Source organism: Drosophila simulans, chromosome 2R (assembly GCF_016746395.2).
Source record: "Drosophila simulans strain w501 chromosome 2R, Prin_Dsim_3.1, whole genome shotgun sequence".
In the NCBI taxonomy this organism is placed as follows: Eukaryota; Metazoa; Arthropoda; class Insecta; order Diptera; family Drosophilidae; genus Drosophila; species Drosophila simulans.
This window is the reverse complement of record NC_052521.2, coordinates 11,935,540-11,961,450: the sequence shown is the minus strand read 5'-3', so window position 1 is coordinate 11,961,450 and position 25,911 is coordinate 11,935,540. Positions and strand designations below refer to the sequence as shown.

Sequence of the window (25,911 nt, the reverse complement as noted above, 5' to 3'; positions counted from 1 at the left end):
GACGCCCTCGCACCATTTTCGGCCACATTTTTCCCCAATCCATTTGACAGCAGTGACCCGAGAGTCGGCTACAGAGCTTGTCAATTACCCAGAGTGCCACCCAGGTGGAGGAAACTATGCCAGCGAATAAATAATATTTCATTTGACATAGTTTCCAGAGTGGAGGGAAAAAATGGAAACGGCTGTGATGAAAGCCAGCGGCAAAGTTGAAAAGGCAGAAATATGCTTTGTAGTTTAGTCATTCATTAGTCGTCGACGCCATCATCGTCACGGCCTGTTGTCAAAGAAGTCCGTCGTCTTACACTCGCAGCAAAACTTGTAAATTAAAAATGCGTCCGCAGAGAGCGGGGAAAACTAATAAATAAGCTGGCAGCACAGCAAAAGCGGAAACGAAACGAAACGAAACGAAATAAAAAAGCGCAAAAGAAAAATATCTCAGAATGAAATGGCAGATGAAAGCGGACAAAGGGGAAAAAGTGGCACAAGTGGCATGTTGCAATGTTAATTGAAGACAAATAAGAGCCGACGGAGAGCCGTTGCGATGCTGTTGAGGTTACTCGATGAGGCCGACTTCCCGAGATCCGCCTCGAAGGACCATGCAAACAAAAAACCGCAGCCCCAACATCAAAGGCCACTGCAGCCGAAGGAGAACCTAGACCCTAGACCCTAGACTAGGTGGTGCTCCATGCTGCTTTGTGGGTTGTTGCGCGGCTGGGTGGGTGTTCATGTGACACCCAGATGACTTTGAGGCCCAGCGCGAATTGGAGCGCAGCAGTTTTAAATTACTTGCGGTCTGGGCGAAAGGCAAAGAGATAAATATAGGACGGAAGTTTTCCGGTGAAAAAAAAAACTTTATCCAGGTGCTAATCAAAGAGACGGGGCGCTTTTATGATGAAGTTTTTATTAAAAAAATAGTTTAAAGTAAATAGCTGACGGGAAAAGATAAATTAAAAGGAAAATATATAACTATTTGCTATTTAAACTATTTCTAGCTTGCTCTTCTATTTATTTTGATCTAACTATAGTAATATATTACCCTTATCTCGTTTCTCTTAATTTAAAGTACTTCACATCAGCTTTTTGTGCATTTTCCCCTTGTCGCCTTGCCACACTTCCACTCCCTTAAATTTTACCACACTTTTACAACCGATTAAGTATTTTCCCAATTTCCCATACCGCACCCAGCTGCATTTCCCATGGCAACCATTTAACACTCAGCACTTTGGCTGAAAAAGTGTCGCTTTAATTCGACGCGCAAACGTTGCGTATACGTAATCTGCCACTTAAGTTGACACCATTTCAAACAGTTGAAAAGCACTCGGTGAATCTTGAACGCAGAGAATGGCAAGTGACAACCAGCTGCTAAATTGCAAATATTTGCAAATTTTCAGCATTTCTTTCTGTTTGGCTTCGAAAAGCTCATTAAATTTTAATGACTCGCCACTGATGAGCTCCGTTCTCCCGTTTCTCATCTTTTTCGCCCGCAGGTCGCACCCACAATGCCAACTATGCACTGTACCACATCGGACAACCGGCGACGGCGGCTGTCAAACAGTTTGCGGAATCGGGCCGAACGGATCTGCTGGACAGCAATGCCGGCGAGCAGCAGCAGGTCCAGATGCAGCTGCAGTCGCAGATGCAGACGGGCAAATCCCCATCAGGTGGGATCAGCAGCGGCAGCAGCGGCACCACTAGTTTCAACACCACAGCCGCATCCACAGCCACACCCACTGGTGGTGGTAGTGGTGGCACCACCGCCGAGCGCAGCGTGTTCGATGAGTTCAGCATGCCGGCGATTCCGATGGGCGCCGGACGCAGTGAGGCAAAAGTGTTTGTCGACAGCAATCACAGTCTGGTCTCGCTAATGACACGCATTGTTCCCTCGCCGGACTGGTTCATCGGCGTGGATTCGTTCGAGGTGAGAGCATAAGCCACAAAATCACAGAAAATCACACCGATGAAATTTCTGTTCGATTGTTGCATCTATTGGAGGAGCTATTTTTCTACAATTCAGAGGGGCTTTTAAACAACTAACATAAGTCAAAAATTTTTATGATTTTGAAGACTTTATTTAAGTTTGATTCATCAAAATAATTTAAACAGTGAAGGAGAAGGCACTTGCATCTTTCCAAGAATTTGCTAATTTGAAATTTAAGTAAATTAAGACCAATTAATTGATTAACTAAACTTCTTTTCAAGTGTGTAAATATTTTAGCAAGGTGTTTTTGTTCGTTTTAATTTGTTAATTTATTGAGTTATTGATTATATAATTAGCTCACTTTCCTTCTATTTCCCTTACCACACATTACTTAAATCAATTAAAAGTTGCAAGTTACTCAGGAGTTCGTCATATTAGATTCCTTAGTGGCTTACAATTTACATTTATGATTTTAAGCACAACCGCTTTAAGATTTAAGAAAAATGCTTTCGCACTTACCTAAAACTTCTCTGAATGCCCACATCTTTTAGCTCTGCGTGGGTGGCTCCTGGATCGATACGGTGACCGTTGAACTGGATCCTTTGGATGCGGGCACGGATAATGGCTTCACCTTCACGGCGCCCAACTGGCCAACAGCACCTCAGGGCGTCATCTATCGGATCACCTCGCGTTATCCTGGACATCCTGCGGGTAGCTTTTATTATCCGAAGAGCAAGCGATTGCCGCCCATCGCCACGTTCCAGTTTATCAAGGTGAGTGGACGCCAAACGATCCCAGAATCCCCGCTGCAAATGGAAAAGGTTAAACAAGTTAATTAACAGCAAATTAGCAGTCGAAATGCCTTTTTTCCCAACAATTCACACCACGCGGGCAACCCTAATGACTTTTTCCAAAAAACCAAAAAAAAAAAAGAAAAAACCAGTGCGAAAAAATCAAAGTGCTAATGAGCCATTAGCATTACAATGGCGTCAACAGCGTCTACCACATTCGCACAAACGCACACACACACACACATAAACAAACCAGCCACTTTTCTCGCCATGCAAACATGTGTAATGGCTGTGCGTGTCTCTGTGTCTGTGTTGGTATATCTGTGTGTGTGAGATGGTGTGCGTGTAAAGGGCGTATTCCCTTGGCTGCGTGTTAATGCGCTTTATAAATCAGTTGAGTTCACAGCTTGGAAAAAACGGAACGCACGAAATACGAAATGGCCAACGGAAAAAATACCGGAAATAATGATAATTACCTTATAATTATTTGGGCCAGAATACCACGGGGCATGCAGAAATGTGCTAAGAGCAAATGTAAACAAATTAAAGCAGTTTGACGACAGTCACGGGCATAGAAATTAATTTTATAGCTTTTTATAGCACACATTTGGGGGCCATTGAATGTGAGCAATTAGCTTAAATAGGTGTCGAATTATAATTCATGGGCTTAAATATGACAGTTATGGAAATCATTTCAAATTCTATAAGGTTGGCAAATATTTTTGAAAATGTTATTGAATTTAAAATGATGGCGCCAGGAAATGAGGTTATTGAAATAATCGCGTTTTGAAATTTATTACTATTTTAATAGTATTTCATAGTTGATTTTAATGTGCATCAAAAGGAAGCTATCGAATTGGAATTTGTAGCTATGCTAATTATTTGCAAATAAATAGCGATATTAGCTGACGAAAATTAGTTATATAAAAACTCGACTTTAAAATATATACAAATTATGAATTTTGCTTTAAAACCTTTATGACTGCACATTATATAATTGAAAATAAACGTGATTCAATTATTCTAAGCACAAGCGAAAATATTCGCTGCTGATTGAATTCGCATATTGCAAAGCAGAACCCTTGAGAGAACCATTTCACTTACCACACCGAAACATGTCCTGCATTATCCTTATGGAGGCGGCACAGCCGTTTGTGCCATTGTTTTCAAGCGCTGCAATAAACATTATTCTGCACTCCTTAATAAATGCCAATCCATTAGGCCCGCCAGACACAAAGGACAAAGCCAAAGGACCTCAGCCAAACGGCACTGCAACAAAGAACCCTCGACGGCAGTAAAAACGCCCCAAAAAGAGCGAAATGGCAATAGCCAGAGTCAGAGCAGGACGGCTGGCTATTGGAGCATTGTAATTATATTGCTGGACATCCAAGACATCCAGAAAGTGGCGCACTTACGGCTACAATGCCTTGGGTCGCTCATCAAAATTGCTTTTATGTGTGGCCCAAGGAAGCGCACATAAAATTTATGCCTCGGGCTTCACGTCCATTGCTCCCCCATTGCTTCCCCTTTGCTCCCCCATTGCTCCCCCATTTCTCCGCCCCCCTTTTTGCCCTGTCCATTGCCAGATGTTTCGACTACGTTTGCATAGCTTATTTCGCAGGGGCACTTTATGTATAGATATATATATATAGAAGGGGCAATTGCTACGTGGACATGGGCGAGTGGGCGTAGCTGCCCACTGTACGTGCGGTCATTATTCTTTATTTGTTGCTGCTGCTCGCCATGCAGCTCGTATTATTGTAACGCCTTTTTGACACTACTAATTTTAGTTTTATTTTCTAGGCTTTTCTCGGAGTGGGCGTGTTGAAGCCACTACTCTTTTGGTGGGCGTTTTTGGTAGGGTACATTAGCTGTGTGGCGGCGTTTTGCCTTTTACGTTGCTATAAGAATTGATTTAGCTGCTAGTTACATTAATTATTACCAATTTTATTTGATATTGATTTTATTTTTTGGAAACTCTCAGGAAATATCCGAATTTATAAAATCCAATTAGGCCTTAGCTAAAGTTTATTATATTTACCATCTAAAAATTGCGCCTTAAGTGCTAAGCAGACCTTTATGTTTTCCTCAAAACTGCTTCCCCAGGGCAAAGAAAGTTCGCATTGGCTAAACGAAAAGTCTGTCATTTTATTAGTGTCCAAAACGCCCAAGGCTGCCGACTTTTGTTTATGGCCAACAGAATGGAAAGTTATTTACTTATATGCGTTATTTTATGGCCAGCACATGTCCAAGGTCCTAGTGTAATTATGTGTTGATTTGCTTCCTCCGAATCGCCCAACAGCTAAGGGGTAGTTGGGTAGTTAAATTCTTAAATTCTGAGGCTCGAGACCGAATTGCTGGAATATTTGTGTGTCATTTAGTGAATGGCAAAAGGCACGTAATCTCGGCAGCCGGGAATGCTGAGGGTTTTCACTCGCCGTCTGGGTAATCCACAAGGAATTTCACAGTTTTTCCAGCCGCCACCCCCCGTCCCCTCCCGCGCTCTAGTTTTTTGTGTGTGCTGGATTATTGTGTATTTTAATGCCACTAAAGCAACACGCGTCTCTGCGCCATTGTTTTGATTTTTTTTCCTGGATTTTTTCGTTTGTGTTATTTTTTGTAGTGCCTTAGATTTCTTTTTTATTTTTTTTTGTATTTTTTCATTGTGGTTTCTGGGGCCGCTGTCGACGCATTTGCAGAATGTAGAATGTAGGTACCAAAAGGTAGACCAAGATAAGCCAGCAAAAAAAGCAGAGGGGTCTACAATAACAATGCGTATTGTATAAGGAAAATGACAGCGGCCCAAACAAATAAATTAAAATGCGCGACAGCGCACCAAACAAAGTTTTTCATACCCTCGAAGTGTCAGTGGGTTGTGGGGCATATTGGTGCGAGGGACACTTTGTTCCCTGGGTTGATTATATGTTAGAAGAAGAACTTAAAGTCGTCTTGGTTTTGTTGGCTCTTTTCTGTGCTTTTAAATGCTCACTAAGACTAGTTGTTACGAAAAGAGCAAATCCCAAGCAAATCTAGACTGGTGTTTAATACCCTTAGATTCCATAGAGTTTCGTGGCCATTTCATACCGCTGCTGCCCTCCCTGTGGCTGTGTCAATATTTGCCACAAATTGAAATTAGCAGCGCGTTAAGAGCACCTGTACTCCCGGTCCTTGGGTGCTCGGCATTCCGCATCCTGTACACGGAGTTGCTGATGCCGGGCACATAATCCCCGTAAATTAATATGCCGCACATGTGTCTGGAAGCGAGGGACTAACATTCCGCCCCCTTGGGCATCCTATTTTGCAGCTGAAGGAGTACGAGCTGAGCGAGGTGTTCAACATTGCCGAGGACGATCGCAAGTACGAGACGGTCCAGACCCAGACCCACCTGGACGCGGAGCACAATCACGTGGAGATGAACAACGAGTTGTCCGCCAGCATCGAACGGGAGCGACAAACGGAACAGCAGCAGTTGCAGCAGAACGACGACGAGAGGCAGCGCATCCGGTCCCAGCTGTTGGCCAAAATGAATCCCATGTAAGTGCTCCAAATGTGCCATAAGTTATGCTAAAAACCATCAGAAAAAAATCAAAGGGAAATGAAGAGCATATTGTAGAAATGTAATTTAGCTAAAGATAAACTTTTAATAGCGTAAATATTCCACAAACTAACACTAATAAAAGTCAACCAAATAAGCTTATGTTGGAGTTGAAAACTTTTTGATATTGCAATTCGCATTATGCAACCATTTGGGTTAGCAAACAATTTTGAGTCAAAGGGATTTTCAGCTGGCTTATAATTTACCATTTTTTAACTAATTTTTATTTAAATAAGTTGAATATACTTTTATAGATATTAACATGGTTTATATGTAAGCATTTTTTAGCTTAATAGTTCAAGGCTTTCCGGTCTCTAGGTCGAATGATAAGCCTCCAAAATAAGTAAAACGAGTCATTGTGTAGAGCCCATTATAAACACGACGAAAATTGGTTATCTTATAAGTATCGATTGACAAAAACAAATGATTAATTAATAGATATCGCCGAGTTTCCTCGCTACTAGCCTTTTCCAGACTGCTGAGAATACCTGAAAACTAGAAACCGTTGCCATTCGACAGCTTTACCTGTTTCAGGCCAAGTGTAAGCCTTAAATGGCACGTTTCGTATACGTAATCTGTTTTGGAGTGCAGAGAGCGCTTCAATTGGCCCTATTTAACATATGCGTAGAGTGCTTTCCCCTAACTCAAGACCAACTACTTTCAACACTCCTCCGTCTACATATGCATTCACATATTTAAAGCAACGTGCCAAGCCCCGAGCTGTTGGAAAAACAAGCGAGTGGGTTGGTGGGTGGGTGTTTTGGTTGGAAGGCAAGGGAAAACAGCTTTCTGGCACACTTCAAAGCACATTACACCACTTTGGAGGCGTCGGGTGTGGCCCAGAACTAAAGACCGAAAGAGCCGAGGGAGAGTCGCCCGAGTGGCACGTACCTGGGTAATGCTGCATCTTTAAAAAGCCGCCCAATTCCTCGGATCTCACAAAACTCCGGTCGGGGAGAAACTACAACTAATCCCTGCTAACAGTTCCAGTCTCATCCACATCCACATCCACATCTACATCCTCATCCGCATCCCCTTCAGCGCTCGCTGTCTATTTTCGTGCCACTTTTGGCCAAAGCTGCTGGAGTGGATTTTGGCACCATTGGCACTGGTAACCTGCATATTTAATGACAATCCCCACCAGCCACCGGGACGTGTTCGAGTGCCAAAAGCCTGCCAGTGGGCGTTGTCGACTGACCCCACTTTTCCTGGCACTCTGACAGGGTTGGAAACAAAGGCCGGAGACCCCGACGGATATCAGTTGGGTCTGCCAAATGTGCGGAATTCTCGGACGAGTTTCGAAGTAATTACTATCTTATCGAATGCCATGTCGCGGGTGGCCTATAAAAGTAGAGGAATTGCCGGCAATCGGGCAAAGAGTTAAGTGCCAGCAACATGTCCGGAATTCCGCCAGCCACCTTCACCGTAATCGCAGGTAGTGCAGCCCACAATCAGCGTCGCAAGAATCAGAATCGGGAACATAGCCAGCAGAAGAATTCGACCAGTGAGCATATGGAATTCGCTGTCTGAATGCGATCAACCTTAACATAAACCTTAACAATTTCCAGAGACTGAAACACAACAGGCGGGGTCGAAGACAAATAGTTGCCGCATTGCTTAGATATAGTGACTATCTTATCTGTACAAGGATTTAACGCATGAAAATACATTTCCCATGACATAAACACCGAGTATAAATGGGCCGAACAAAGCATTTGGGGTTTCAGTTAATGGCCCAAACGAAAACAAGACGGAATAATTATCGACAAAATGAAAACGACAATCGTGGAGGAGAGGAGTGTGAATAAAACGATAGAAACAATAGCCACGAGCAGTGGCTCCGTCCAGGAGACCATCGAGATTGTGAATATCGATGGATCTATAGCACCGAAGCACCGTCACCATCATCATCATCACAGACATCACCATCACCACGAAAGGCAGGAGAATGTTGAAGTTGTGGCGACAGAGGAAGTGATTCTTGTGGAGAATGCACCGAAATCAAGGAAGCACCACCACCACAAGCAGAGGAATTCTCCACCACCGCCCCTGCCGCAAACCTCACCACCATTCCTCACCCCCACTGAAGATGTGGGTCTCAATGTGGTGTGGGAACCGCAGGCCTTTTGGAACCAGCCCTCACCCAATCCCTCCACTGATCTAGATCTCTCCCCGGATAACGAGGTTGTCGATGTAGAGGAGAATATGGATACTACTTCAGCTTCCGATGAATTCACCACTGTTGTTTGGCAATCGGAAACAAAGGAGTCTATTAGGGAAACACAGAAGCACACAAGAGTGGTGGAGGAGGAAATAATAATTGATCAATTGGACCCACCACCCTATGCACCACCTGCACTACAAGTGCAGACAGGATTCTTTCCAGTGGCTCAGCAGCCGCCACTTTCACCCATCGCAGAAGTGGTGCAAACAGATGTGGTGGTGGAATCCGTGGATCCGCCACTACCACCAACAGGTTATATTCCCAGAATCAATCTAAAGCCAACGGAAACTATTGTGGAAAATGTCGAGGTCATCGTTCCCGCTCAAATTCAACAAGAGCCGGAGTTTGTTCCGCAGCCGGGATTTGTGGCCAGAATTGTGGAGAACATAGAAGTTGCTGCAGCATCTAATTCTTCACTGGTTCCACCTCAAAAAAGTTATTATCCTCGGTCAGGCTTGGTGGAAACCTTTGTGGAGGATATCGAAGTGGTTAAAGATGATGCTCCTGTTCAGAGTGGTTATATTAACGGAAATGTTGAAGTGGAATCGATTGTGGAAAATATAGATGCTGATTCTCCCTTTCTTCTTCCAGCCAATGGATTCGATACTGATGAGTCGATTGTGGAGAACATTGAAGTTTCGACAGAAGTAGATGATTCTCCATTTCTGCTTCCAGTTGATGGCTTTGACTCTGAACCAGACTGTGTGGAATCGATTGTTGAAAATATAGAAGTTACACGTTCCCAACCTGTCCTGCAAATATCGGATCAAAGTGTTGTTCCTGCAGGCTTTGTCGAGTCTGCGGTGGAAAACATGCAAGTCATAGAAACGGAAGATCCCCCATTCCTACTACCCACTGAAAATGACTATACTCCTCAGGCAGGCAATGTGGAATCCATAATAGAAAATATAGAAGTAACTACGGAAGTGGAACCCACATTAAGACCATCAGCACAAATTGAAAATCTACCTCGATCTGGTTTCGTGGAATCCATTGTAGAAAACATGCAAGTCACTCAAAAGGTTGATCCCCCTCAGCCTGCAGTTCCAAGTGATGTGGTCACTCAGAGTGGTCTAGTAGAATCTATAGTGGAAAACATTGAAGTCACAGAAATAGTGGATACACCAGCTCCGGCTCCACCACAAACTGGATTTGTGGAGTCGGTAGTGGAACGTATAGATGTCACGGAAGAAGTTGAACCTCCAATGCGACCACCTCTTCCACTCAGCTATCCTCCTCGTTCAGGATTCGTAGAATCGATCGTGGAGAATATAGAAGTCGAACAGGTTACTCCTCCATATCAACCTCCCCAGCAAATCGACATTGTTCCTCAAACAGGTTTTGTAGAAACATTTGTAGAGGATATTGAAATCAAAGAATCTGCGCTACCGCCAATACAAAATGGATATGCACGCCAAGGAGAAGTAGTTGAAACAATTGTCGAAGAAGTAGAAGTCGTACCCGATCCTCCGCGTCAATCCATAGTGACAACCGATTATATGCCCCGTGCAAGTTTGGTTCAAGAACTGGTTGTGGAATCACTTGAGGTTACACCAACATCATCGCCTCCACCCGAACAGTTTCCATTCATTTCCAGAGAGAGCCTAATCGTACCAGATGATTACGTGGGGGTGGAGGAAGTCACCCCTTACAATACGGCACCTCATAGTCCAATAGTGGAAGTGGAAAGATTGAGTGAAGCCGAGGCTTATGTGGAGATTATTGAAGTTACACCAGTTAATACTCCACCAAGTAGTCCTCCACCCCAGAGGCCCATTGAAGTGGGTTTCCTCCCCAGACCCAGCTTAGCCGAAACGGCGGTGGTTGTGGAATCAGTGGAGGTAACTCCAACTCCTACACCGCCACCAAGCCCAGCACTGAAACTCATAATACCACCGTCGAATCCAATTCCATCGGAGGTGATTGTGGAGTCAGTGGATGTCACACCAGTTCCATCTCCACCCTTCAAGCCACCAGCGAAGCCACTCAATAATTTCATTCTAACTGATCTGGTCATCGACGATCCTCCATTCGTAGAAGTGGTGGAAAGGGAAGTGGTTGTGGAGTCCGCAAACAATGGCCAAGTCACTGAGGTTATCGAAGTCACGGAAGAGATCATACAACCTGTCACACCCATTGGAACTGTCTTGGTGGGTGAAGTGTCCGAGCAAAACAGCGACAAATTTGGCAAGCGTTATTCCCTAAGTGCGGCACTGGCTGATGGACAGCAGCAGGAGCAGGGAAAACCGGAAACGAATCAGTCACCACCGATCCAAAAACGAGATAAACCCACCGAACCACCGAAGCGTAGATGTTGCCAGTGTAAATGCATCATTTCCTAAAGCAGAGGTCAGGGGCTTTCCCCAAGGCAAGTGAATCAGTACCAAACCATATCATACCTTAGAAATCTTATCAATAACTAACTGGGTGTTTTTCTTATCAGCCTGGGAATGTAAGCTCCGCCTATCGCATATCTAATCAGGGAAAACAGAAGCCCCCCAAAAAAATCACAGTAATTGATAGTTAATTACCGGCGGACACTCGAGGAAATAGCGTAGATAAGTGGCAAACTCAAGAACCCCAATCGACCCGAAAGTGCTGGTCAGTCAGTCAGTCAGTAGTTAGCCATCGGTCGAGATGCCACCCCCAGGACGCGGATACGGAGGACCACCTCCACGGGGTCCCGGAATCGCCTACGGACCACCGCCACCTCGAGTGAATGTCGGCATCAATATCGGCGGACCACCGCGTCCGCCGCCCATCGGCGTGGGCATCGGCTTTGCTCCGCCACCCGTGGTGGTTGCACCACCGCCACCAACTGTGATCGTCGGAGCACCACCCCCACCGCCCATGGTCGTGATGCCACCGCCACGGCCCACCGTTGTGGTGGGTGGCCAGGCTCCGGTGGCCACTGTGTATGCCCAGCCGCAGGGAGAGGTTTTCTGCTGCACGATTCTCTGACGGAAAATAGGAAATGAAAAACTGTGCTGCTGTATAGAATTATTCACTACGTGTATATATATGCCTTAAATAAGTAAAATAAAATAGTTAACTCATAGAAAAGCCCTCAGTCCATGTTCAATTCAATTCTAAAATGGCTTAAAAGACATATTAATGCAATCAAAAATCATTGTCAAGTGTGTTATTTTAATTTTTGAAGTGTGAACCAATGAAAGTATTAATAAAATGAATGCAAACCATAATTGTATGTTTTTACCGATTGCGTAAATATAATTAACTGCTCCCCTGACGATTTTCCCATTGCATTCGACCAATGCAAATATTAAATAATCACATTGAAGCATGACAAATTTCAAACAATTGTCAGTTTTAAGTATGCAATTTGAGCAAACCAATTATAATATTAATATCAATTTGCCATCGCTTTCCGATTGGGAAAACTAATTCACTTCGGGCCGGAGAGCAATTTCCTCGTCACATGTCCAAAGACTGACTCACAGTCAGTTTGTCGAGCACAGGAAATGCAAATTGCGCCTCAAACAACATTTACTTAATACATTTTGATGTGCTCATCTAACGGTAATTGCCGTGAACATGATCGAAGCAAATTGTCGCTAATAACTTCCATGTTCCCAGGAAGAAAAGTCGACAGAAAATCCAGGCAGGCAGGCCGAGGCAAAAGGAAAAGGGAATTTGAGTATGGAAAATGCTGTATGTAATTTCAATTTGAGAATTTTCCTCATTATTTTCGTTGGGCCCATGGCGCTCGGCGCCTTCTCTGGGTATTTCAATATTTTTGCCAATTTATTTGCGCTCCTCCAACCGCCGCCCCGTTTTGCTCGTCAGAGTTGAGTTTCTGTGCCTGTTCGTCTGCCTTTTGATTTTTTATTATTATTTGCGCGATTTTGCACGCGGCGTGTGTATGCAAATAAACGAAAAACTGCAGGAAACAAAACACGGAAGTTGCCCAGGAAGGAAGGCAGGAAGGAAGGAAGCCAGGCAGCGCCACAGCCAAACGTCGTCTGCGAAATGGGAACTTCGGGGGATTGTGGTTCGCGCGTGGGTCCTCCTCCAAAAAGAGAAAAAAAAAGAAACATAAAAAATAACCTCCTGGGTTCCATGGCATAGGGGTCTCCGATTTCGCGTTCCGGGCTTTTTGGGCTCTTTGGGCTCTCTGTCTGTCAGCCAGCAACACGGCACGAAGGCTGGCTGGCAAAAGGCAAATTTAAATTGAAATTTTCCACAGTTGATGTGCTGAAATAACAAACGTGAGCAGCCAGCGAGCACACCTTTGAAAATGGAAGAGGCGGAGGCGCACGGGTCGTATGTGTAATGTGGCAGTCTTTTAGCGTCAGCAAGTTAAGCTACTCTGGTAGAGCAAATCATGAAGATGGAATATATATAGCTGAGCTAAACCCTAAAATGAAAATGATGTGCAATTCAAAGATTACCAAAATATAACGTTCATTAAGAAACTATAATTTAGAAACAATTAGGATTAAATGGCTAATGATATCAATTCACATTACATATTGTAACTGCTTGGCTCGCACCAAGTATAGTATAATTAGTATAATTTGCATAATTTAATAACAGGCTGTCTTATTAATTTAAATTGCATCATCCAAGCCTAACATGACCTTTCACATTTTGCACTTGCAGCTACGGCAGCAACAACAGCCTGCAGCCGGCACCTGGTCAGGTGGTCAGTGTGGTGCCGAAGAACGACAAGCATGCGATCCTGCAGAGCATCGCCAGCAGCTATCGGCGTGCCGCAGATGCCAGCGATGCAAACGCCTCCAACCCGACACCATCCGCGGTTGGTGGTGGCAAGGCCGGTGGTACGTTGGGTGGTGGTGCTGCCACCCGCAGGCGGAGCTCCGCGCAGCGTCGTCGTGATTGCCGCGTGAGCCACTGGTCCGAGTGGACGGCCTGCAGCAAAAGCTGCGGCGTCGGCGAGATGCATCGCTACCGCAAGGTCATAAAGCACGGCAAGAGGGGCGGACGACAGTGCCCGGCGCTCCAGCAGTCCAAGTGGTGCGGCACCGAGCGCAACTGTCACGGGTCGCAGACCTATTTTAATTGGTGAGTGTGCCCCGCCGCGGAAAACTCAATCAAATTAGACTTGCACTGCAAACAATTTCAGTTCATTTATATTAATTAAATTGGAATTAAATTCAATTTTGCACATTTATTGAAAAATATATACACAATATTTGATCAACATTTTTATTGCGAGCAATCGAAAAGGGGAATTCTTTTGTTTTTACATAGATAACACAAAAAATCCATAATAGATTGATAAGCTATATTTTTTTGTTCTTTGACTCATCCCACAAGTATATACACATAATATATATATACGATTCGATTTTAGGTCCGATTCCGACACATGAACGAGCCACTTGGCGGAGGCACAGGCGATATAAATATAATTTTAATTTAAGGCGTAAGAATTGCTTTTTCTGTGTGAACAAGAAAGACCAGCCAGGCCGTTAGGAGTGTGGATCATCCCGCAAGGAGATTTTAATTTAACTTAATATTATCAAATGACATTGGTTTTAACGCAGACGGCAGAGACTTCAATTAAAAATGGATTAAATTAGAGGCGACGATGGGGAAGACTACTGACAATATTAAAAACACAAGAAAGATTTAGACACAGGACACAGAGGATTGGAGTCATTCGTCCTTGCGGATGTCGATTCAAACATTCTTATGTTAATGTGTTCACATTGATTTATATATTTTTTTTTCGTTGCTTTAGCTCTAAATAATATGTAAAAAAAAATCATCATAAAATATAAAAAATGAAGAAAAAAAACATTGAACAGTAGACGTACAAAGTTTAGAAAGCAAATCAAAGTAAACAAGAAGCGTGAAAATTTGCATACCCAAACAAGGAAAAATGGAAACAAAACCAAATGAAAAACCAAACACAGCACACTTGAACCTATAAGCGTGGAGCCAAAGTGTGTTGTTCAGCAACTAAGCTAATATTAGATGTAAACTAAGCTAACTAATAACTTAAAATGGATTGCAATAAAAGTCAACCCCAAAAAGAACTCACTTGAATTGAAATTATATTGAAAATAAATCTTTAATAAGGAGGATGTAATAGTTAAAGACGTTGGTCAGTTAACAATTACACGCATATAAAAACATTTACTCAGAATTTGGAACAAGGACCAGTAAAAAAAGTCATAAAAATGCCTAAACTATTAGTTGTAAGACAATCCAAAGTTCCAAGCAGGACAACCAATAAATATTGCAATTCCAACAGTCCGATTCCTCATTTTGCCATCCTGTTGCGACACTTGATAAGCGCGGGCAGCAGAAGCTTCAGACATCCGGACATTATGAGGCATAATCCCGCAAAGCAAAAGGCAGCAGAATAGTTTCCCGTGATGCCTATCAATTTACCGGCAATTGTAGTCCCAATAAAGGCGCCCATTCCCATGGCCAATGAGGTAATCCCAAAAGCGTTGGTCAATTTTGAAAGTCCCAGGTATTTAACGTATATAAGACCTCTCAGTGTGGAATAAACAGCTATGATATGAAAATTAAACAAGGTAATATTGTAAACTTAAGTAAGGTAAGTAAATGTACACACCTGGCGCTACAGCATAGGAGAAGCCGTACAGAAACTGAAACCAAATCAAGTTCTCTCCGTAGAAGGCGCTAATCAATACGGAAACCCCACCGAAAACTAGACCGCAGCCACACAGTCCGAGGGTCCAGGTTCGCCTTTTGTAAGCGAGGATGCCAAGGATGTTCCTCATCACAAGGTTAGTAATTCCGATAATGGGGCCGATCATACGTGCATATTCGATGGGAATCGTGGTTCGTGCAGACGAGTAAACAAAGGGTATATTAAAGCCCATCGGGAACAGAAAGGCGGAGGCCACCAGAATCTTGAACTCAAACTGTTTCAGCAGACGGTAGTCGAACAGTTTGAGCAGAGTGAGCATAAACCGGCTATTCCTACAGGAATTTTGCTTTTTCGTATGTTCGTTAGACCATCTTCGTTCCTTATGAACTCTAGAAACTCTATCGGATTCATCATCCAAATGAATGTTCTTGATGCCATAGTTCACTTGCTGGGTCTAAGTGAAAGTTGGTGGTGTTCTTAAGTTGAATTGAATTTATTCTTAATGCAACACTTACATTCTTATCCGATCCCATTAGGTGGAACTCCTTGCCGTCGAGGTTCTCCGTGCTGCGCGGCTTTTCGTACTCGGCGGGACCCGTATAGAAGAGATCCTCCCGCTCCAGGGGCGCCGGGCGGATGAGCAGATTCTGCTCTTCATCGTTTTCGGACTTCTTCCGCCGCCTCCAACAACAGTTCGAGGAGGGGCAAAACTTGGCGCATCCTTTCTTTTTGGGGGGTGGCTCATATGTACTTAGGATACTCTTGCTTCCAGCAGTCAGCGCGGATTGACGTAAATAGTCATGCACGTAGAAGTTGCCGTAATACTCATCCGAACTGGTTTCCGAAGAACCGGGCAAATGGTACAAGCCCACCTGGGTGGGAGCAACCTCCACGTAGGCGACCACCATCAACAAGATCAACATTATCAGTCCCGCCTGCGTTCGTAGCATGTTTCTCCATCCGATGATTGGCACCAGCCAGCTGTTGAGGAACGTGAAGAGTACTATGCCGGCCCCGCCACCGCTGCAGGAAAATCCATTGGCCATCGGACGGTACCGCTCAAAGTAGTAGCCAACGATCAGCTGCGAACTCGCCCAGATCATGCTCAACGTAATGCCACCTGCGCAGGCTGGTACTATTATTCATCGAATATCGCACAGTAATCTAGAATCAACCTACCAAGGACGCTGTAAAAGAAGATCAGCATGGTCAGGCTGACGCTCCAACTGGATGCCAGTATTGTGGTGGCAGAACACAGGACCCCAGCGATGGCTACCTTTCGAAATCCAAAACGATTTATCAGGACGGCAGAAAACGCTCCGCTAGTGAAGTAGCAACCAATCTGGACACTGGCCACAAACGAAACCGACGATATGGAGACATCCAGATCCTGAGCAATAGATGGCAATAAGACCCCAATGGTAAAAATTATACCATCGACTATCAGCTGGGCGAGGAAGGACAACACCATGATTACCCAGCCGAATCCGCCGTCCGGCGGTATCACCATATAGATCTGTGGATGACAAGAGTCGTCATTCGTTTCTCAATTCACCACCACAAGAATGCTCATTCACTCACTTACAAAAACCATACCGGAGCCAAGTCGTCTTCCACCACGGCTAAAGTCAAAGGATTCCTTCGAATTTCTACTTTCCATATCCCACGATTGCTTGCGCGTCCAATTTCCGTCGTATTCGCTGAAAGATTCCGGCGATGCGGTATCGGACAACTGTACTGTAGTTACATTAAACGAGAGACCCGATTCCTTTTGATTGTTTTCCTTAAGGACAACATATGAATCCTCGGAATCGTATTTGGGAATCAAGGGGGCTCCTGTAAGAAGACTACAGTTTTAGCTAGAAGGAATGCATTTGATAGGTTCCTCAACTTCCAACAAATGGTTGAAAATGGCTTAGATAATATTCCAAATTGGAATTTCCAATTGCAGGGCAATCAAAAATAAAATAAAATTTATGTAAAAATAAATCCATCGCTAGGATAACTTACTCTTTTTATAAAACTTTTGCGTTTTGGTTATGAGTGGTTCTGCCCTATCATATTCATCCGTATAGCTAGTGAAGCTCAGCCTCCGAGACTCCTCATCTGTGCTCTCAACATATTCATACTCATTATCCTTGCTAAGTCCACGGGTCCTAGAGTATTTTCTCTCAAAGGCCGGTTCCACAAACGGCACCTCAGATATTGGCTCAATTGGCCTAGGTTGTGGAGTTGCTGGCTGGTTTTTCGAAGTCTCAGGCTCTTTTGATGCCCCCACAAGCATATGGGGATATCTTCTGATAGGCAGCTTGGGAAGAAAAGTAGGATTAAAGCTTTCGTAGAACGAAGGAAACTCCACTTCACTCCCTTGAGACCGACTATGGGACAGGAATGATGTGCGCCCATTCAGGATATCCGCTGAATCTGTGCCGACGGCCACACTGACCATTTGTGGTCGCGTGTTTCGCGTATCATTGTAATAGATGGATGAGTTTTGAACCGAGATGTCCAGCCTGGACAGAGATTGGGATCTCAAACTACTTCCACTTGGCTGTGCAGCGGCGGTCTTGTCTTCATTTCGGCTGCTGGGGAAGCTGAAAAACAGAGGGATTTGGTCGGGTTGAGTGCTTTGCTGGGCGAACAGACTCAGTCACCTCCGCCTACGATTCCTGCTCATTTTTCGACTCTGTCGCAGCGTGTTCCTGACATCTTTCACAAATCTCTCTGCGTCTCGACCCGAACCCAATGCACAGTGGCTGGCTACGTGTCTGGCTGCAATATGAGAAACCCCAGCAACGGGAACGGGGATTCATGGGGATTCGTGGGATTCGGGAACTGTCGCCAGACATTAGCTGCTCCTGGCTACCAAATGCTGCCATGGCTGCCAGGCGAGCGTGACAGACGGAGTTCGTTGGTAGTTGCTTGTTGGTGACCCCAGTTGCTCCTGCTCCGCAATTGCCCCACTGCAACTGTTACTTTTTAGCCATCGCCATCTTCTTTTGCCTGGCGAATCCCTATTGCCACAGCCCGATCCCAGCTCCGTTCCACCCGCTTGCCTGTTTATTTTGGGGCCGAAACAAAATTGCATCAGTGCAATTTCATTGATTGTAAGTAAATGAAATCATTCCTTAGTCGTCTGAGTTTTGCACAGAGCGGAGCGACTGCAGTGAAGCGGGCTAAAGTGCATCTCAGCTTTAGGGGCAGTAACTTCATTGGCAGTCACTCAAAGGCAACAAGAGCTGAAGTATTGGGGTCGACTGTTTCCCCAGTTGATTAAATGGAAAGTGATGCCTGGGCTCTTGAATTGGAGCCAGTCGGGCAATGCTTTATGAAACAAACCGCTCCCCTGGAAACTTTAACTAAGCCAGCCCTGCTCTCGCAAAATGAATTACAAACAAAATGCACTAATTAATTAGCGCAAAGGCCAGCAAACTTTTCGACCAGCCACTTGAGCTTCATCTCCCCACCCGTGGATTTTTCCTGCTTTCCCGCGGGGGAGCACCGATTGCAGCGGCTATTTTTCCTGGCCAACAACTCTATGCGGAAATTGTTTTTTTTCCAAAAGCTTCGCCCGTACGTGCTCGTTTTTTATGGCCCACGTTGTGTTTTCCTATTTTTCGTTCTTTTTTTCCCCTGAGCGCCTTGAAATCGAAACGGCCAAAAGATTGCGCTGCCAAATTGTTAACAGCAATTGACCCAATTTTATGGGAGCCCTCATGCATGGCCACTCTCGGACGGCAGTGACTCCAATGAAAATAGCGGCGTAAAAGCGAAAACTGCCCCGAGAACAGCAAGCAGCGAGCAGCGTCCAACGCGGCGTATACTTATTCTAGTGGACTTCTGTTGTTTTTTTCGCAGGGGGGCAGCTTTGTATGTATATTTTCCGATTTTTTTTTTTGTTGGGCTTTGTCCTTTGGCTGGCTGCGCTCTGTTTGCATTTAACTTGCAAACAAGCTGGGGCAAAAATTCGTAAAGTGAAGGTTGCGTTGTCTATTTTTTCTTTATTGTTATTTGCCTGCAAATCAAGGCAGCTGGACATTGCAATTCGCTGGCATCGAATCCATTCGCAATTAACAGCAGAACAAACAAGGAAAACCCATTTGGTCGGTGGCCCGGAAAGGTCTCAATTCGCGACAGTATTCGAGGAATTATCATACACACTTGTATCTGGGAATCCATAGAGAAGTAGCTGTTGAAATGTAAATGAAATGGAGCCCATCAGGACGGCCTTGGACTTGATTTCTTTTCAACTATGGGTAGGGCACCTTGGTGTTAGTCAGATCAAAGCAGAACGTTCGCCTGTACAGACCAAAATTTCGTGTCTCTCAACCTGCCACAGCACCGGTTCCAATCCAAAACCTCCGTTTAGTTATGTTTCTGGCCAAAAGTTCCATACTTCGCCCGCAGCTTCTCAATGAGGTGAAGGGACTGGTGAAATCACAGTTTCTGGCTTTGTCACAGGTCGACCGACGCTTTGCCCACTCGGACGATAGGTGCGCCAATAAGAAATCCAGGAAGTGCGAGCAGAGTCCACCCAAGGGTGCTGGTTTACCCCCCCGGGATCGAAGACATTCTCACACGGATGGCGGCAGTGAAAAGTGCGCGGAGAAGAATAAAGCAAAGCGGAAGTGCGATAAGTATGAGCCCCAGAATGCCAAAAAGCCGGAATGCAAACCGCCCATTGTCCAAGTTCCCAAATACTACAAGCAGCTAAAACCGTGCAAGACCGACAAGGAGCTCTCCGAGCTGCATCCCAAGTATCTGGGTGTGTGGGGTCGTTGCGACATACCCTACAAGCCGGAGCCCCATTGCCAAGATCCCTGTGATTTGGCCGTGCGTTTGGATGACAAGTACTACAAGCCCAGCAAATCTCTGGACCGCGAGTTCGACCAGTACTGGGTGGAGTGCTTCTTCCGGAAGCAGAAGCGATGCTGCCGCAAGGTTGCTCCTGAGCGCACATACCGCGTGATAAGCAATAAGTGCGCTGCCGCTCCGAAGAAGTCGCCTTGCCTCACCGTCAATCCCATGCCCTGCCTACAAGAGACCAAATCTAGCCTCTGTCCAAAGGTCAAGCTCTGCGATTGTCCGGCGGCAGCAGCCATTAACAATTGTAAACTGGTGCGAAGACACACAAGATGCCGGCGTCGCGCATGCCAGTATCCCAGCTTCTCCGAGTGCCAGCACGAGGAGCTGAACAAGGGCAGACCCATCGAGTGCCGCTGCCTGGAGGTTCCGCCCACTTGCCTCGTCTATCGGCACGCTCTCCTCAACCGCCGACTTCCCTGTGAGCCTCTGAAGCCGCGCGGAAAATCGTGTTAAGGGAGGCATACTTTGGATTTGTGGACCCTTTCATGGTGCTTCAACAATAGGCAGATCAAAATTAATAGTGTAATAGAAGATACGAAATTTTTGGTTAAATAAATCTTTGCCGTATGATCACTTCTAAAATATTTACATTTATTGCATTTAGTTTATGGGGATTGGTCTGTTATTGGCGCTCAAGTGCACTGTCGAATAAGACTACTTAGATCGAGATTCTAAGTGTTCCACTATTGGATATTCTGATATCTGATATTCGAGGCACTCGACACATATTTTCTTTTTTATTATTTACATATCTGATCATAAATTTTGAATCAAGCAGGCCTTGAGACCAAACTTCAACTGTCCTAGCCACTTTCAGTTTGCTTTCGAATCATTCGTAAACAGTTGTTCGAGGGGTAAACACACTTAACACCTTAGCCTCCCAAAAAAATCCAGGCTTCCGTTTTGGTTTCCGTTCGAAATTCCAGTTAAATTCAGTTAGGATGGGGGTGTTGCAGACCGTCCACCGATCGCTCTTGTTGCAGCACAGCTTGGGATCGCTGACGATCAAGCGCACGTACGACACAGTGAAGAAGATGAATCTGCGGCGCAGGCGTTTGGAGCATCTGAAGGAACTCAAGAGGCTAGACGAAATGTGCTACAAGGCGGCCAGTCGCAACGATAAGAAGTGCCACCCGCCGGTGCTACCGTTGCCCAAGATGGAGTGCATTGACGACCCATGTGCGGAATCGGAGATGCCATTGGATCTGGACCACTATACTCCGAGCGACAAGGCCGCGCGCAAGTATCAACGCACCTGGTGCGAGTGCTATATGATACCCAAGGCGGCTGTCAAGGCCAGGAAGTGCTATCCGAATAGACCGCGGCGTAAGTTCGAGTGTCCGAGGGTATCCGATGTCGAGTGCCGCTGGGATCCCATGCCCTGTGATGACGTAAAGAAAAAGCCCGAGATACTGATTGAAGTGCCGCGTATCGGGAAGTGGCCCTGCTGCAAGATCCCCACGCCAGGTTGCCGCGATGGCCGGATACCGCCCTCCTGCGACGCCGGTCGAATTCCCACCTGCTGCAAGAAGCGCCGCACCAAGTATCCCAGCTTCTCGGAGTGCAAGAAGGAACTGCTCGAGGCCATCCCACCATGCGAGTGCGAGAAGAAGGTTAACTTGTGCGACGTGTATGCATATTTCCGCCATAAGACAAACTAACTAGCGGTCCCTGAAAGAGCTTGGAAATCAAGGCGGTATAAGAAGCCCACCTGGTAGAGGCAGAAACTCCAAAATTGGCTATCGTGTATTGCCGTTCATTGTTTATGGGTTCATTTACAAAAGTTTGACCCTTCAGCCCTTGCCGCCTTTTACCAAACCTGATTACCCATTTTAAAAGGTGACCAATTCAAAATTTCCATTTCAAATATAGCTTGAATCCAGTCTTAATTACTTTTGGATGTTGTTGCTACCGACATTAAATTGATTTCACAAATTACCAATTTGATTTTTGTCTTCGTCTTGAGCGCAACTTGCAGGCATCCTTGATGGTTAATTCTCGGCAGACAGCCAGGTTCTTTTAGCTGCACTGCCACGCCCCTCGTCCTAGTTTGCCCACTTCCCGCGCCACCCGCTTTTCGCAGCTCTTTAGTTGGAGTGCTCTCCTGTGCAATTCCTAAAAGGGATTTGCATGCCGCTGAGATGTTTATCGCAAATTGTTGCCGTCGTCTGCGTCGTGGAGGATGTTGTGACGATGTCGTCTGGCGGCGCACAAATGTCAACAGCACAAAGCTCTGACGTTTACATTGAAAGTCACTTTGGGCGCCAGGCAGCCAAACAGACAAACAGAGGGATCCTGGGATCCTGGCATCCTGGTATCCGGGGGGCCCAAGGAGGGCGATGGCTAATGAAAAGTGCCAACAGAATCCAATGCATTTTTATTTAAATGCAAATGTTTAGCCTGCCGGCAAGTGTTTAATTGTGGAGCCCGGGCATTGACAAGGAGGGCTCCTGAAAGGTCCTGGAAATGAGGATTTGCCACACATTCATCGTGCCTGTTCGTTCGCCTGTTGTTTTTGGCCAAAGTATGCCCTGGAGTGACATTTCGTACAAATGAAATGTATGGCTGAAAAGTTGTCTATTTCTGTGCCCAGGCAAATAATTTTATTATAAAAGTTGTTTCTGCCTTTTATTTATTTTTTTTTTTTTGTGGGAACTTGTGGCTTTTCGTGAGTAATAGACACCATGTTTCTGTGGGCATTTTCGTAAGAGAGTAGATTCGCATGTAAAGAAAGTAAAGTGAGATATATGTCAAGTAGAGTTGCGGTAAAAATGTGGCAGGAAGCGTACTGAATAGAATACGTTGTATCCTTTAGTAATTCCAATTTAAATATGTAGTAAATGCCCATATCCTTCTAGTTTGCTTATCCCTATAGATATAAAGTGGATATATTTTTTTGTTACAAAAGAATTTAACCGATTATTTGCAACTTGTGCCATGTTTTGCAGCTGGTCGAATGGTCTTTATGGATCCCACTAGTCATGGAGATTATGATAAGGCTTTACGACTTTGGATGTCCAGTAGCTGGCTGGATTAAAAGCTTTTTGCGGTTTGGATATGCGATGTCGGGATGGCCGGAAAAGGGGGGATGGGCTTACTGTGGAGCCCCAGGCTGGGTAAACAAACAAATTTAGTTATGACCAACAAAGTTGCAAGGCCCCTTTGGTTTACAGCTCGGCCAATTAGCTGGACGACGATGCTGACCTTAATTACACGTGCACTTTTAGTGCAACCAGTGTGCACTCGCCCCAACCCATTTTGCCCACATTTGTTGCAGCTTAGCCCATAATCTGGACATATATATATATATATGCACCCTATATAGTCAACATACATGTGTAGCTGCACCCACATAACCATAAATGTAAAATGCCACGGGTATGCCATTCCATTCCATACCATTTTTGTTTCGCCATATTTTTTCGCTTATTTTTTTGTGTTTCACTCAGCTGGCTACACTTTACACACTTTGTTGGCTCCGTGTCCGGGTCTAAATGTTGCTGCTGGATTGTTAATATTATTTTATAATTTCGTTTTATTACTCCTACTCCGCCGTGGAGCGTTGTAAACATGTTGTCGTGAATGGACGCGGCTGCTGTGCGCCGGGATTCCCCGCTGCCATTCGGGTAGTCAAAGTGCGCCATTAAACGTTAAGCAGGCAATGAGGGCGGAGCGTTAAATGCCGAGCGGGGATTTTGGGGGACAGAGATGAAGACATTTAACCCGACCCACTAAAGCAGCAGCAGAGAAACTATGAAAAAGCTAGCTTTGATCGCTTTAAGTTGCTAACTGCTTTCAGCAACTCATATTTCCTTGCAACTCGATTGAGCGTAGAAATCCTTTACCAACGGAAAAAAATCAAAACTCCAAGTTGGCCAAAGGGAAAAGTGGTTTGCCTATTACAGTTCCTGGCTGGTTGTGCACTAACATAGCACTTTATGATTTTTGTTACCTTTGCTTTCACACACACTTGATCAATTTATACTCCTGGCTTTGTTGTTTTCTCCAATGGGCTTGTGTAGCTTTGGTATCGGGGCTTACTCATGTGAAAACCTGTTCAAGCCATAAGCTTTTATAACCTTTTTTTTTTGGTTTGCTTTTGTTTTCTATTTTTGCTGGAAGTAAAAATATTGCTGTACCTCTTAGAATTCAAATAGACTATTATTCCGTTTAACTTACATCCCTTGTTTCTCACTATTCAATAAATATCAAAAATAAACTAACTATTTTAGTTGTCAGAATTTAAGTCTTAGTTTAAGGTTTAAGAAAATAACACCGCTAAACTTCAGGCTTTTCCCCGTACTTCAATCACTTCGCAGAAAAAATAAATAAAATGGCTGCCTACTTTGCGGCGGAGCTGTAAATTTCGCCTTTCATCAATCGCCTTCTGCGCGACATATTTTTATTGACATTTATTGAAGGCGCAATTCTATTGACATAATTCAAATAGGCAACAACGTGCCACGCAATTCAAACGCGACAAAAATGTAAATTGCCTGACAGAGGGTGCGAGCAGGAGGGGAGATTACGTGCCGAGCGAGAAGACAAATCAATTTGAAGGAACACAATTTGAGGAGCAGGCGTACGTAGGAGTCGAAATGATAATGAAGGCACCACATTTTGTCGCCATTGTGCGAGTGACAATGGGCCACAGATAAAAATGACAGCCACAAGCTGGCAACTAAGTCGGGATGAGATCTCCTGGGGGTCTATTGTCTCAGGAGCCAAACGATGGCCGCTGGATGCGGATTGCCGGAATGGGTAATGCACACATTGTGATTGTGGCAAAGAGTTTAAGCAGCTGTTGTCTGGTCGGCGTCTAACTGTCAGACTGCGGCTTATCGCCAGGGTTTTGACCATTTTCTGACTGCCCAGAGTTGCCTCCCTTTTTTTTTTTTGACATTTTGCCATGGCCGCTGCCAGTTTAATTATGACATTTCATTTCGAGTTCATTGTTGGCCAAATCTCTGGCTGCGCACAAAAGCATGCAACAGTTTTTTGCAACTGCCGCACAAGCGGAAGTACATTTGTCGTCGGCTGCACAGACCGGAAGTTGTATCACACATGTACATATCACACATTCAGCGCCTGTGTTTATGCCACAAATATTTAAGGGAAACATTTAGGAAGATCTGGAAATAAATGTAATTCTTCGTTTGGAGTGCACTTTAAAGCTTAAATAGTAGTTCAAAAAATGTACAAAGCTTTCTTTTAATCTGCACAAGCCAACTGGAAAGTATTTTTTTGAGTTAAATAAGCAAATAAAATTCGGACTTAAGCGAATAAAGAATGTATAAAATACAAAGCATATTCTTGCTAATACCACTAATAGCAATACATTATTTTGTTGCGGTGGTCTGGGAACCATTAGTTCGAAGTTGGCCCGGATAATGAAGCCATTTTCGCCTAGGGTGCCGATTTAAGATGCCATTTATGAAACATGTGCCGGCATTTATGCATATTAAATTAGTCAGCTTCGGCAAATAAACAGGCCAGAGGACCACCGAACCCTTTTTTATGGTCCCGAGAACTGCGTCATATTCCCACACATTTTGCTTAATATTCAGGGGTTCAGCTGGCCCCGAAAAAAGCACACTCTGGTGGCAAAAGGAAGGGATCCGTATAATAGTTGTTTGGGGCAACTTAAAAACGCATGTTGGAACTTTTCAAGTGTGAATTGCTCTTCATTTTTGCAGCAGACAGACCACCCAACGGAAAAACTGGGCGAGCTGAAAGGAACTGAACTGAAAAGGCGTTCGTTGCCTACTTTTTCCAGGCACTGTTTCCCTGCGAATACGGCTATGTGTGTGTAAGTGTGTGTGTATGTGTGGTCGTGGGTGTAAGTGTGAGTCGCAGTTGTAACAAAAAGAAACATAAAATAAAATGGCAACGGCAGAAATGTTT

General features: G+C 44.7%; 6 protein-coding genes across 10 annotated transcripts in view; 5 read left to right on the top strand and 1 right to left on the bottom strand.

Moving 5' to 3' along the window:
• LOC6734525 overlaps positions 1 to 14,554 on the top strand; it is a 42,808-nt gene extending 28,254 nt beyond the window's left edge. Inside the window, exons 2-6 of the mRNA XM_002081498.4 lie at positions 1,488 to 1,918; positions 2,470 to 2,691; positions 6,014 to 6,243; positions 13,152 to 13,574; positions 13,867 to 14,554. Coding sequence (XP_002081534.1) covers positions 1,488 to 1,918; positions 2,470 to 2,691; positions 6,014 to 6,243; positions 13,152 to 13,574; positions 13,867 to 13,885 — 1,325 coding nt within the window. The 3' untranslated portion in view covers positions 13,886 to 14,554. The remainder of the gene's footprint in view (positions 1 to 1,487; positions 1,919 to 2,469; positions 2,692 to 6,013; positions 6,244 to 13,151; positions 13,575 to 13,866) is intronic.
• LOC27208131 (titin) lies at positions 7,642 to 11,104 on the top strand. The gene is made up of 3 exons (XM_016183750.3): positions 7,642 to 7,808; positions 7,873 to 10,896; positions 10,972 to 11,104. Exon 2 carries the CDS (start codon positions 8,075 to 8,077, stop codon positions 10,868 to 10,870), a length of 2,796 nt encoding a protein of 931 aa, XP_016027643.1. The 5' UTR covers positions 7,642 to 7,808; positions 7,873 to 8,074; the 3' UTR covers positions 10,871 to 10,896; positions 10,972 to 11,104.
• On the top strand, positions 11,148 to 11,568 carry LOC27208450 (neural Wiskott-Aldrich syndrome protein). The gene has a single exon (XM_016184013.3). The coding sequence runs from the start codon at positions 11,166 to 11,168 to the stop codon at positions 11,487 to 11,489; it is 324 nt and encodes a 107-aa protein (XP_016027642.1). The 5' UTR covers positions 11,148 to 11,165; the 3' UTR covers positions 11,490 to 11,568.
• LOC6734524 (monocarboxylate transporter 9) lies at positions 13,905 to 17,929 on the bottom strand. 5 transcript variants are annotated; one of them, XM_016168105.3, is made up of 7 exons: positions 17,796 to 17,929; positions 17,152 to 17,735; positions 16,727 to 16,977; positions 16,321 to 16,657; positions 15,657 to 16,276; positions 15,103 to 15,595; positions 13,905 to 15,038 (listed from the first exon to the last, which is right to left on the bottom strand). In XM_016168105.3, the coding sequence occupies exons 1-7, from the start codon at positions 17,816 to 17,818 to the stop codon at positions 14,782 to 14,784; spliced, it is 2,565 nt and encodes an 854-aa protein (XP_016027639.1). In that variant the 5' UTR covers positions 17,819 to 17,929; the 3' UTR covers positions 13,905 to 14,781. The 5 variants fall into 5 exon arrangements, with proteins under 5 accessions (XP_016027639.1, XP_016027640.1, XP_002081533.1 ...); XM_016168106.3 differs by having other exon boundaries at positions 15,657 to 16,270; XM_002081497.4 differs by having other exon boundaries at positions 15,657 to 16,261.
• Positions 17,930 to 19,398: 1,469 nt separating this feature from the next.
• LOC6734523 lies at positions 19,399 to 20,589 on the top strand. The gene has a single exon (XM_002081496.4). It carries the CDS (start codon positions 19,513 to 19,515, stop codon positions 20,458 to 20,460), a length of 948 nt encoding a protein of 315 aa, XP_002081532.1. The 5' UTR covers positions 19,399 to 19,512; the 3' UTR covers positions 20,461 to 20,589.
• A 240-nt stretch (positions 20,590 to 20,829) lies between these two features.
• Positions 20,830 to 21,945, top strand: LOC6734522. Its single transcript, XM_002081495.2, has one exon. It carries the CDS (start codon positions 20,949 to 20,951, stop codon positions 21,666 to 21,668), a length of 720 nt encoding a protein of 239 aa, XP_002081531.1. The 5' UTR covers positions 20,830 to 20,948; the 3' UTR covers positions 21,669 to 21,945.
• The last annotated feature ends 3,966 nt before the right edge of the window (positions 21,946 to 25,911 follow it).

Excerpts from the sequence above, each read along its gene's own strand:
- LOC27208131 (XM_016183750.3), top strand. The coding sequence starts at position 8,075 with ATGAAAACGACAATCGTGGAGGAGAGGAGTGTGAATAAAACGATAGAA.
- LOC27208450 (XM_016184013.3), top strand. The coding sequence starts at position 11,166 with ATGCCACCCCCAGGACGCGGATACGGAGGACCACCTCCACGGGGTCCC.
- LOC6734524 (XM_016168105.3), bottom strand. The coding sequence starts at position 17,818 with ATGAGCAGGAATCGTAGGCGGAG. Across the intron at positions 17,736-17,795 it reads AGCAGGAATCGTAGGCGGAG|CTTCCCCAGCAGCCGAAATG; the intron begins GTGACTGAGTCT and ends TCTGTTTTTCAG. Across the intron at positions 16,658-16,726 it reads TTGGCTCCGGTATGGTTTTT|ATCTATATGGTGATACCGCC; the intron begins GTAAGTGAGTGA and ends TGTCATCCACAG.
- LOC6734523 (XM_002081496.4), top strand. The coding sequence starts at position 19,513 with ATGTTTCTGGCCAAAAGTTCCATACTTCGCCCGCAGCTTCTCAATGAG.
- LOC6734522 (XM_002081495.2), top strand. The coding sequence starts at position 20,949 with ATGGGGGTGTTGCAGACCGTCCACCGATCGCTCTTGTTGCAGCACAGC.